General features: G+C 48.8%; 1 protein-coding gene across 3 annotated transcripts in view; it reads right to left on the bottom strand.

The window, feature by feature from the left end:
* Positions 1–902: 902 nt before the first annotated feature.
* Positions 903–12,663, bottom strand: part of RANGAP1 (Ran GTPase activating protein 1) — a 43,323-nt gene continuing 31,562 nt past the window's right edge. For all 3 annotated transcript variants that reach the window (XM_060189035.1, XM_007523414.3, XM_060189034.1), the window contains exons 8-16: positions 12,074–12,187; positions 8,905–9,004; positions 8,735–8,819; positions 7,635–7,809; positions 6,592–6,711; positions 5,189–5,291; positions 2,829–2,917; positions 2,511–2,632; positions 903–1,944 (exon numbers count right to left, since the gene is read on the bottom strand). In XM_060189035.1, the coding sequence (XP_060045018.1) occupies positions 1,875–1,944; positions 2,511–2,632; positions 2,829–2,917; positions 5,189–5,291; positions 6,592–6,711; positions 7,635–7,809; positions 8,735–8,819; positions 8,905–9,004; positions 12,074–12,187 (978 nt within the window). In that variant the 3' untranslated portion in view covers positions 903–1,874. The remainder of the gene's footprint in view (positions 1,945–2,510; positions 2,633–2,828; positions 2,918–5,188; positions 5,292–6,591; positions 6,712–7,634; positions 7,810–8,734; positions 8,820–8,904; positions 9,005–12,073; positions 12,188–12,663) is intronic.

Consider the following 12,663-nt stretch of genomic DNA (forward strand, 5'->3'; position numbering starts at 1 on the left):
GAGTGTGTCTGTGTGTGTGCGTGTATGTGTGTGTGTGCGTGCATATGGTGGTGGGGGTTCAGGTACAGGCACATGATGGTGGAAGAAGCCCTAGGTAGGGGATTAGTGTTTTGCAGAAAACAGAAATTTTATACATGTACCGACAACTATACTTTCATTATCTTTATTTATTAGAGACAGCCAAAAATTGAGAGGGAAGGGGGTGGTAGGGAGAGAGAGAGACATCTGCAATGCTGCTTCACCATTTGTAAAGCTTTCTTCCTGCAGGTGGGGACTCAGGGCTCAAACCCGTTCCTTGTGCATTGTAACGTGTTCTCAACCAGGTGTGCCATCAGCCAGCCCAATAACTGTATTTACTGTTGACTATAAACCATTAATCTCCCCAATAAAAAATAAGTTCTATTTGAACTCCAAAACTCATTTCTTGCCTGATTTCCTGAAGGTTTTCCTGACTTGGTATCCACAAGTCTACACTGGATCACTCTGGTTCCTTGCACCAGACTGATAGTACCCGTAGCTCAGAACAGAGCCTGGCCAGGGGATGTGGAGTCAGTGGACCTCCACCTGCTTCCCTTCACATCACCTCATAGAGGAAGGCAAGACATCTCTGCCACCTGGCCATGAAAGAAGCCACCTGGGTGGTCCACAGCCAATGAGAACCAGTGCCTGAAGAGATCCCAACCCTGAACCCCCACAAGTTGCTGCCCCCTTCCGGACATTATCCACTCAGATGTTAGAGGGGAAGTGGCATGCCAGGTCTGGGGACAAGGCCTACCCCAGGTGATAACACAAGGTTGGCACATGGGGCTCTTCTGCAGATAGATAACCCGTCAGATAAGCGAGGCCACTCCACTGTGCCTGCATGTGGCAGGCCCCAAGAAAGAAGCACATTAGGCAAAAGGTTTGTTGGTCTCACTACTGCCACATAGGACTTTTATTTATGAAGCCTTGGGCACAGCCCAGACACAGAGAGAACACAAAGGGAAAGCACAGGGCATTTCAGGGCTGCTAAGGTCGTCCCAGGGCAACTCCAGCCCAGTCCAGTCCCCACCCCACCCCTTTCCCAGGTCCTTTAAATGTGCCTGAAATGCAGCTCAGGCATGCGTGGGCTCTGCCCCTGACCCCAAGGCTGGAGGACAGGTTTGGCCCTGCCAAGGTGCCTCCTCCAGCTCAGCCCCCAAGCCTGTCAGGCATCTCAGCAGCCAGGAGAGGCCCCACTGGGCCTAAAGTCAGCACAGTTCAGCCAACTCCAGCTTCAAGACTCTTCAGTGTCCACGGGCTTCCTGTCTGCACAGGCCGGGCACCAGGATCTCACCCTCTGCTGACCATCCCGCTGAGCCCACCTGTGACAGTCTCTGTTCCTCAGGCAAGAGGTCGGTAGAGAAGGGATGGACAGCAGAGGCCACAGTGGCTGCAGGACAAGGGCTTGGCAACAGGAAAACAGAGGCTCAGGCAGAACATGAAAACACAAGTCAGCCACAACGTGGAGGGAGCGCAGTGCATGTGGACACAAGTCCCCAGACTTTGGTGCAGCCCAGGAGGGTAAGGAAGGCCAGGTGGGCGGGGAGAGCCATGTCGTCAAGCCTGAGGCACAGATGAGGAGCGCCCTTAGATGGTGTTATGTTTAATGGCAGAGCAGCTCACAGCCCTTTGGCCTGGGGCCAGGCTCCCTTCCTGGGCTAGTCTGACAGGGAGACATTAAAAACCCAAATCCAAGAGGAAGTACACACCTGCACACGCACCACACGGACACACACTCGGGACCAACTCGACACATTTGACACAGACCCTCCCTGCCTCTGACCAGTCTTTCCCCTGGGTCCCTTCCCAAGTCACTGGTCCAGGCAGAGGGGTGGGTACAGGCTGCTTCCAGTCTAGACCTTGTAAAGTGTCTGCAGCAGGTTGTGGCGGGCAAAAGAGCAGGACTCCAGGGCACCGTTGGGCCTGTGGGAAAGATGGTCCAGGGAAGCGTCAGCACACACTGGTGTACAAGTAAAGGCGGGGCCACTGGAGCCCTACCCGGGTCCTCAGAGACTGGATGGGTATCCACTACCACCAAGCAGGGACTGCCTCTGCCTGCCACACTTCATCTGAAGACACCAGAAGTGTATCTAGTCAGAAGCCAACCAGGGCACTACACAGGGTGTCAGTGAGGACATGCCCCATGACATTCCTGAAGGGACCTACAGGACAAAGCTCAGGTTTCTGGATCTCTGGGTATGACACCTCCAGGCGAGGGCCCGTGGCTATGGAAGACCACTGTGATCATAGACAAAGAATTGGTTTCAGATCACCAAGCACAGGGCTTTCTTTGGTTAGCACGGCAAGCAACCTCCTTAACTGATGCCAGTGCTCATTTCTTCTTCCAGAAAATGGGCTGCTATATTCCCTCTACCTCTCTCAGGGGAAGACACAGTCCTACAGTACTGTCCCTGGCTGAGCACAGAGGGAAAGGCCTCACAGGGACAGTGAAACTCAAACACTGATGCTAAGGGCTCTCGAATACTCACTTGGTCACAAATGCCAGTAGCAGTGGTGCAAGAGCCTTGGGGAAGTAGTCCTGCTGTACCATGTGGTTCAGCGCCATCAGGGGTCCATACAGGCTGGTAATCGCCTTGATCTTATCTTCACTCTGCCAAGGAGAACACAGTGGAAGGCAGGGTGAGTATCAAGGTCACCAGTGAGGCCCTTGGATGTCAAGGTCAATCCCATCATGTAGACCAGGCTTCTTAAGCAGATTCAGGCTTGAGGGCAGATAAGGACTTGGGGTGCACTCTGGTGCACTGCCTCTCCACTCCTCCTGGGCCCCCCACACCTTCCAGCCGCACCTTAAGCAGACCCATGTGGATGAGAAGCCTGGTGAGGAAAGCGTTGGAGTTGAAGGAAGAGGAGCTGAAGGCCTTCTTCATCAAGGCATCTGCAAGACACAAGCAGCAGTGGGGTAAGGTGCTTGTTGTGGAAAGAGCTGGCCACAGGCAAAGGGATACATTCCGCCCTCAACCCTGAAAAACATACACACGAGCTGAATCTTGCTTCCCTGTCCTAATCAGGAAGTGGGCACTGGAGGTAGGATGTGGACAGCAGTTCCAGACCGAGGAGAAAGGTAGCACTGAAGGAAGGATTTTTGACATCCGTACTCTTCCCTGTCTTGACCTCTCAGTAAAGCAGACTTAGGGACCATAGGAGAATCATCTGAGGAGGTTTTACTCACATATTTTTTTATTGCTACTGGGGTTATTGATGGAGGTCGGTGCTGGCACTAAAAACCCATAACTCCCGGTGGACATTTTTTCCTTTCTATTTTTTTTTATTTGATAGGACAGATAAAAATTGAGAAGGGAGGAGGAAATAGAAAAGACAGAGAGAGACCTGTAGACTTGATTCACCACTCATGACCTGCAGGTGGGTAACAGGGGCTCAAACCTGGGTCCTTGTACATAGTAACGAGCATTTAAGCAGATGCACCACTGCCTGGCCCTTGGTTTTAGTCATGTTACAGAGATGAGGGGGAATGGACAAGAAAAGGGAGAGGAATGGCTGGGGTCTTGTGGGCTCCGCACCTAAGGTACTGGCTTCTGTGCTAGGCTGTTTCAGGAAACAAATCAAGTAACTGGTTACTAAAAATGTCCAAAGAGTTGGGCTCTTAGGAAGCAGACTTAAGAGATTGCCATTGGCCTGTGCATTCTCACTTCCCACTGATTCTCAATGCTGTCCAGAGAGCACTGATTTTAAAGAAAGTATCAGGCTTCCAGTCTTTTCTACCCCTTTAAAATTTTTTTTTTCTATATTTGTTTTTCCTTTTTGTTGCCCTGGTTGCTTTTCATTGTTGTAATTATTGTTGTTATTGATGTCATCGTTAGATAGAACAGAGAGAAACGGAGAGAGGAGGGGAAGTAGAAAGACACCTGCAGACCTGTTTCACCACTTGTGAAGAAGTGACTTCCCTGCAGGTGGGGAGCTGGGACTCGAACTGGGATTCTTATGCTGGTCCTTGTGCTTTGCGCAACCTGTGTCTTAACCTGCTGTGCTACCGCCCAGTTTCCCTTTTTACCCCTTCCTATGTGCTGTACCTCCCCTTGTAGGGCCTTTCCTCCCTTCTTTACTTAGCTTGGAGGCTCAGACAGCTGTGGACAAGGTGGAAGGTCATGGTACTATTGACAGATCTGAGAAACTAGGGGCCAGGCAGTGGCACACCTGGCTGAGCACATGACAGTGCACAAGGATTGGGGTTCAAGCCCCTGGCTCCTACCTGCAGGAGGAAAGCTTCATAAGTGGTGGAGTAGGGCTGCAGGTGTCTCTCTCAATCTCTATCTCCTCCTTCTCAATTTCTCTGTCTCTATCTAATAAAAGAGAGAGTGAGAGAGAGAGTGTGTGTGAGAGAGAGAGAAGAGAGACTTGAGAAACTGAGGGCTGGGCAGTGGCACAGTTGGATGAGTGCACACATTACAATGTGCAAAAACCCAGGTTCAAGCTGCCATCCTTACCTGCAGGGAGGAAGCTTCACTAGTGGTGAAGCAGTGCTGCAGGCCTCTTTCTCCCTGTCTCTCCACCCCCAATATCTCTGTTTTATCAAATAAATAAATGTAATAAAGAGAGAGAGAATTGAGGAAAACTGATAGGTCAGGGTGGGGGCAGCAATATATATATATATCATACATACATACATACATAAATGTAAAAGAAGAGAGAGAGAAAGATTAGGTGGGGACAGCGGACCAGAGATCCAAGGCAGGTTCATGAAGGATGTGGGGAAAGCAGGCATCTTTCCTACAGGGGGGACATCAAATGCTGAGTTTCACAGGGAAGGCAGAGGCTTAGTTCATCATCTGCCTCCTCAAGGAGGTCTTTCTGTACCAGATGGCACCCGGGCTGAGTGCTAACTATAGTGCAGCATGATTCTGGGGACGATCTCAGTTTCCCCAGCTATAGAAAGGAGAGCAGAGGGCTGGGGAGATAGCATGGTGGTTATGTAAATAGACTTTCATGCTGGAGGCTTCAAAGTCTCAGGGTCAATCTCCAGCCCCACTACAAGCAGCGCTAAACAGTGCTCTGGTAAAATAAAATGAATAAATAAAGAGGAGGTTGGGGTAGGAGAGTCTATTATGACTGGAGCAGAGAGGTTGCAGGAAGCACATGTCACTTGAGCCTTGAATCAGACTCAGTCAAGCACCCCACCACCTCGCATTACCTACTGCATCATGCACTGCTGTCCTCACTGTGGCTTCGTCCTTGAACACAGATGAAATCTTCAAGAAGGTGGAGACCACCATCTCTGGGTCAGAGGTGTCGGTCTGGGGATATGAGACAACATTTGGTCACGAGGGGCTTGGCAACACAGTAGAGATGTTCCTGGGCTCTGCTCGAAGGCAAGGTCAGTCCTGCCTTCCTTCATGCTGCTCCCTTGGAGCCTGCTATGCACTTGGTGGCAGATGGGTAAGTGTGTACGCTACCTCTGCTGATTGGGATATAGGGCAAGAATGATCTCACTAATACAGCAGAATAGTCAGCAGCAGTAAGTAGAAGGGTGGGATAAAATAAGGCTCATGCTACATAATCACATCTGTCAAGAAAACAAAATGGGGGGCCAGGCAGTAGCGCACTGGGTTAAGCACACATAGTACGAAGTCAAGGACTGGCATAAGGATCCCGGTTCAAGCCCCGGCTCCCCACCTGCAGAATGGAGTTGCTTCACAAGCGGTGAGGCAGGTCTATAGGTGCCTACCTTTCTGTCCCTCTCTCAACTTTTCTGTCCTATCCAATATCCAAAAAAAAAAAAGAAAAGCCACAGGAGCAGTGGATTCATAGTGTAGGCAGCGAGCCCCAGTAATAACCCTGAGGCAAAAAAAAAGAGAGAGAGAACAAAATGTACAAGACATAAAAGGGGAGTGGTCTGGGAGGTGAAGCAGTGGATAATGCACTGGATTCTGAACCATGAGGTCCTGAGTTGGATCCCCGGCGGTACATGTGCCAAAGTGATGTCTGGTTCTTTATCTCTCTCTCTCCTCCTGTCTTTCTCATAAATAAATAAATTCTTTAAAAAAAAAAAAGACATAAAAAGGGAAGCACAATAGTAAGCCTCTGATAGTAGTGCTGCAGTTTCTCTGTATTTGTCACATAACCTTTCTAAGCCGCAGTGTTTTCATTTGTAAAATAGTGACAGGTTCTCCATTCTGGCTTGTTGAGTGGGTTAAACGAAGTCATAGCCAACACAGACAGGTGGTGCTCAGAACTTATCTCAGAATGAAGGAGTGAGTGAACAAACCAGCTAGCTATCAAACAAGAGGTGAGTCAGGGCAGCTGCCTTGCAGTGAGCTATGATCTCCACAGGGTCTAGGGTGGGAGAATGGCTCTTTGCAGAGGGAAGCCTAGATGTGCCGTACACTTGAGAGTTCTGGGAAACTGCCCTAACCCAGTGAGCCTGCCAGGCCTAGTTCCCAGAGGCCAGTCTCCAATCACCAGACTCAATCACAATAGTCACAATTATTTACACATGCACGGATTAAAAATAAATAAATCACACCAGCAGTCCCAGCTCCCCAGCAGTGTTCCTTACACTCCCCTGTCCTGTCCCTTTTCTCTGTGGGCTGGTACCTGTTGGGTGATCAGCACAGAGCTCTTGGGTCCAAGGCGCAGCAGCTTCTCAGAGGACGGAAAAGCCAGGAAGGTGGAGACATCTGCAGGCATCGGGGAGGACAGCACAGGAGCTGGTTCCTATAGAAAAAAGAGGTGACTCTGGAGAGATCTGAACCTAGATTCCTCACCCTCACTCTCTTCAATCACAGCTCAGTGTATAATTCTTCCTTACAATCATGAGCAGTTCCACAGAGGGTGGGGAACCCAGAAGCTGAGTAGAGGAGCCTCTGGGGAGAGACAAGGACCTCCTTAGGTCTGATCAAAGGGATCTGTACTATGACATGCAAAGTTCCAGAAATGACTCAGTGGACATGAACCCTAGCAGGAATGGGAATCCAGCCCAGCCCAGTACTGCTGGTGAGAACCAGATCTTAGTCTCAATCAACAGAAGTTCAATATCAAGAAATATCTGGCCATAGCTTGAACTGCTGCTACCTAGATCCTGGACTGCTCTCTGTTGTGTGTGAGCAACCCTGGTTGGAGCCGAACTCCAAATACTGGAGGGAGCAACAGTGCTGTGGTATCTGTCCCTTTTCTGTCTTTCTATCTGAAAAAGTCAGACTGAAGCAATGAAGCTCCAATGATGACAAAGAAAAAGCAACTAGGCAAGCAGCTTGTTCAACACAGGGCAAGTAGTCCAGACTTATCTGGACCTGGCAGTCTGGACGCCAACCAGAGGGGAACCTGGTGGGGGAGTGTTCCTACAGATCACCAAGTCCAAGAAAATCCACTGATGGACAGGAAGAAAAATTATTTGTGCTTTTTTTTATCCTATTTCAGAAATACATGTTACAGGACACACATAGTATACAGCATAGCAAATATTAAGAATGTTACAATTCGAGAATTGGTGGTTTTGGTGGTCAAGTCGTAAGCATTATCACGGTGCTTGCTCTCCAGCCTGCCCACTGTGCTCGAGTGGTTTCCATCCCTGCCACTCCTGTGAAGATAGCTCAGGATTTTACATGCATTCTGATCCAAGCAAACAATGGGGGACTCACCCCACTATTGGGGTCCAGAATTGTCCTTGATGGTGTCTTTATCTCTTCTCCTTGCCCTTGCTGCTGTGACTCCTCTTCTTCCTCTTCATCCTCCTCCTCCTCCTCATCTTCTTCTTCTTCCTCCTCCTCTTCTTCCTCTTCCTCATCCTCTTCATCATCCTCACCCTCATCATCACTGCAGAGGGGACTTGGCTAAAGCAGACCCTCCCTGCCCAGTGGCCCACATTGACTCTGAAGTCTGCCTCCATGAACCCAGGTAGGAGGAGCAGCTGCTCCCTGGGACAGGAAACATGGGACAGAGGGGAGCCTATCATTCATTTCCCACCACCCAGGGAAGCTCGTGATACAGATACAGAAGGATTAAGTCCTTTCTCTGTCCCAAAAGCATTCAACATGGCAGAGAAAGGGAGGAAACTGTTCACCAGAGACAGGGCCCTACAGTCACTTCCTGAAACGAACCTACACGGGCTCCACAGAGCCAAGAATCCTTACTCGCTGGCATCACTTTCTTCCTTGTCAGACTCAGCCTCTCACTTAAGAACAATCCTGAGCCTACCCCACTGCAGTTCCACAAGTCGCAAACTATCTTAGTCTTGTATTTCTTTGTCTGCACTGACTGCACTACTCCCGGCAGTCTTTTTTTCTCTCAGAGATCAGAGAGTGAGAAGGAGGGACACTGAAGCACTGCTCATAAAACTGCAAAAAAAAAAAAAATCCCCTGCAGGCACTCCCGTTCGGTAGCCAAATTCAAGTCTTTGCTCACTGCGATTTATACGCTCCATGGCGTGAACCACCTTTCAGGCACTAGTAGTCTTATGTCCCTTTCTATTGATTTATTGACAGAGACAGAGAAAATGAGAGGGAAAGGGAAAGAGAGAAAGGAGAGACACCTGCAACACTGTCTCACTGCTAATGAAGATTCTTTCCCCCTGCAGATGGGAACCAGGGGTATGAACTCCAGTCCTTGCCTATGATCACATGTATGCTCTATTAGATGCACCACCACCACCAAGCCCCTTCTTTTGCACAAATAACAGAAAAAATGAGGGAATGGCCCTGCCTATGGTCTCTCGACCCCACACCGTCCAGTGGTTACTAACCTGAGGGACGCCAGCACCTTGGCCATATTGCAGCCTTCTAGCACCTCTTTCAGCTGCTCACAACATTCTTCTCCCAGAGTGTTGCCTATTCGGGGCAAGGGTGAGAAGGTCAAGGCAGGCTGCAGAGCTTGTTGGCAGGGTTATGCCAAAACTATACCCCAGCCCACTACCATTGAGGTCCAGCTTCTCCAGCTCAGCCTTGTCCACCACAGCCTCAGCAACAGACAGAGCAGCATCTTTTTTGATTTCACAGAATGACAAGTTCAGCTCCTAAAAATGACAGGTAGGAGTAGGTGGAGGCAACAAGACCAGATTCTTTTTTTAAAAAATATTTATTTATTCCCTGTCGTTGCCCTTGTTGTTATCAATGTCATCATTGTTAGATAGGACAGAGAGAAATGGAGAGAGGAGGGGAAGACAGAGAGGGGGAGAGAAAGACAGACACCTGCAGACCTGCTTCACCACCTGTGAAGTGACTCCCCTAAAGGTGGGGAGCCAGAGGCTTGAACCGGGATCCTTACGCTGGCTGGTCTTTGCACTTTGTGCCACCTGCGCTTAACCCGCTGCGTTACCGCCCGACTCCCAAAAACAGATTCTTTTTTTTTTTTTTTTTCCCTCCAGGGTTATTGCTGGGCTCGGTGCCTGCACCATGAATCCACCGCTCCTGGAGGCCATTTTTCCCCCTTTTTGTTGCCCTAGTTGTTGCAGCCTCATTGCGGTTATTATTGCCATTGCTTTGTTGTTGGATAGGACAGAGAGAAATGGAGAGAGGAGGGGAAGACAGAGAGAGAGGGGAGAGAAAGATAGACACCTGCAGACCTGCTTCACCGCCTGTGAAGCGACTCCCCTGCAGGTGGGGAGCCGGGGGCTTGAACCGGGATCCTTACGCTGGTCCCTGCGCTTTGCGCCACGTGCGCTTAACCCACTGCGCCACCGCCCGACTCCCCCAAAAACAGATTCTTAATTTGAAGCCTCAGCTTCCCCAAGGTTATTCTCCAGCTGGACAGAATAATAATAACTGGTCACCAGAAATGTATCTCATGGGGCAGAGCAAGTGCCTTGTCATGTACGTGGCCCAGGTTTAATTCCTGTACCACTCAGTAGTGCCATCCCACTGGGAAGGGAGCAGGGAGGCAGGAGGAGGTCATTGTCTTTAAAGTCCCAGGCTCAATTACTAATGACTAACATGACATTACCCCTCACTCCCATTTTTTTTTTTTTTAAGATTGTGAGAAAGAGAAGCCAGATCACCACTCTATACACGCAGTACCAGAAACTAAACCAGAGGCTCAGAGATGCAAATCCTGCATTCTACCAGCTGAGCTACTTCTCTGGATACCTCCTCCCATTTAAGGAAAAACAAAACAAAAGCAAAAATAGAAGAAAAAAAAAGATTTTTAAAGAAAAACAAAAGTGAAAAAAAAGTTTGTTTTTTTTTTTAAAAAGATTTGCTCTAGAGCATCAGGGTGATCTGAAATTGATCAACTGGGTCCACAAAACACAGTTATCTTTTTTTAAAAAAATATTTTATTTTATTTATTTATTCCCTTTTGTTGCCCTTGTTGTTTTATTGTTGTAGTTATTATTGTTGTTGTCGTTGTTGTTGGATAGGACAGAGAGAAACGGAGAGAGGAGGGGAAGACAGAGAGGGGGAGAGAAAGATAGACACCTGCAGACCTGCTTCACCGCCTGTGAAGCGACTCCCCTGCAGGTGGGGAGCCGGGGTTCAAACCAGGATCTTTATGCGGGTCCTTGTGCTTTGCGCCACCTGCGCTTAACCCGCTGCGCTACAGCCCGACTCCCAAAACACAGTTATTTTAACTCTTAGCAGTCTATTTGCAGGAACTGCTTTCCAATAAACAGTTACTATGTTAAAACTGAATTTGCAAAAGTAAGATTACCAATCAGAAACTCATAACCCCAGTCTACTTCTTTGGTTCCTTCCGAACAACTGGAAGACACTTAGGTTTAGTGCGGACACTCCTAAAGCACAGGAACCCCATCTGCCACACATGAAGAGGGTATGGTAAAGACACCGGGACTTGGTGTACCAGGAACTTGGAGCTGGTGGAAATGGCCGAGCAATCCCCACACTATTCTCCCAGCACATTCATCACATAGCACGGGACACGGACCAGATAGCAGGATGTCTCCTAGTTGCACCAATATCTCCACCTTTCATCGGGTTTGAGGCCACTGAATGTGGATATGTGTCCCTCAGCACAATGACTATAGGTCCAAGAAATCACGGTGCCTCAGCATCTATTTGAGCTCTTTACAGTAACTAGCTCCACCCATTATAAAATTAGGAAGTCTGGGAAACCAGGGACTTCACATCCTCAAGGGCCTACAAGTGTCTCTGTGTGTGTCTATCTTCTTCCTATTTGTACTTGTTTCAATAAATGCTTTTGTGGGGGAAAAAGAAAGAGAGAAGGGAAGAAAAACAAAACAGAACAAAAAAATCATTTCATGAGTGGTCCAGGAGGTGGCACAGTGGATAAAGCATTGGACTCTCAAGCATGAGGTCTCAAATTCAATCCTAAATTCAATGGCAGCATATGTGTCATAGTAATGTCTGGCTCTTTCTCTCTCTCCTCCTATCTTTCTTGTTAATAAATGAATAAAATCTTCAAAAAATTTTCATTAGAGAGGAACAGAGAGGCCAGAGCAATGCTTCTACATCTGTAGTGCCCGGAGCAAACCAGGGCTCAGGCATGTGAGGATCATGAATCACCAGCTTCCCTCTCATTTTTTTTTTCTTCACCCCCCCCTCATTTTAAAAATAAAGTGTGACTGTATTTCTAAAATAATAAAGGGAGGTAAAGAATCTTACCCTAAGGGGGCCGGGCAGTAGTGCAGTGGGGTAAGTGCAGGTGGTGCAAAGCACAAAGACTGGCGGAAGGATCCCGGTTCAAGCCCCCGGCTCCCCACCTGCAGGGGAGTTGCTTCACAGGTGGTGAAGCAGGTCTGCAGGTGTGTCTATCTTTCTATCGATGTGTTTCTATTGAGAGGGGAGCCCTCTCGATTTCTCTCTATCAACAACAACGACAACAAGAATAGTAACAACAATGACAACAATAATAGCAACAACACTACCAATAATCAAGGGCAACAAAAGGGAAAAAATGGCCTCCAAGAGCAGTGGATTCGTAGTGCAGGCACCGAGCCCCAGCAATAACTCTGGAGGCAAAAAAAAAAAAAAAAAAGTCTTACCCTAAATAGGAAGAACCAGAAACCAGGCCCCAGAACCCCCTGCCTCTGAAGATCAGAGCCCCTGTCACCTCCCTGCACAGTGGTATCTCCCGACCCCACCCTGCCCATGTAGGGGTGACAGGATACCTTCAGCTTGGGCAGGCCCTGGCGGACAGCTTCTGCAATGGCAACAGCGCCCTTGGAGCGCACCAGGCAGTCCCCAAAGTTGATCACTTCCACTTGCCGCAAGGCCTTCAGGGTCTGTAAAGGGGAAGTGAGGACTGAGGTGAGGGTTCAGGTCAACTCCCAAGGAGTCTCAAAGGAGAATATTAGCAAGGCAGTAAGGGTGTGCTTCTCTTTTCATCTCCTCCACTGTTCAAATCCTGGTCATTTCAAACCAGAACTAATCGAGTAAAGATCCAGTATGTCTCTAGGCTTTCCCATATGCAGCTGATTCTTTGCCTGAAAGATCCCTCGTACCCTCTTTGTTCAAAGAAAAGTCTACCTGCCCTGTGATAGGCTGAAATGTGGCCTCTTTCCAGGAAAGCAGGTCAACATCTTACCTGAACTCCGTATGTGCCACCCAGCACAGGCATACATCTCTAACACCCCATAGCAGTAGGCCCAGCCTCTGGTAGGGCCATAGAGACTCAGGAGGTTGATGGGGTCTGGGTTGCCGTCCATACAGTGGCCCTCACACCCAGCCAGTAACAGTGTTCATGCACTGTCACTCTTGT

The sequence above is a fragment of the Erinaceus europaeus genome, chromosome 4 (genome assembly GCF_950295315.1).
Source record: "Erinaceus europaeus chromosome 4, mEriEur2.1, whole genome shotgun sequence".
Classification (NCBI taxonomy): domain Eukaryota; kingdom Metazoa; phylum Chordata; class Mammalia; order Eulipotyphla; family Erinaceidae; genus Erinaceus; species Erinaceus europaeus.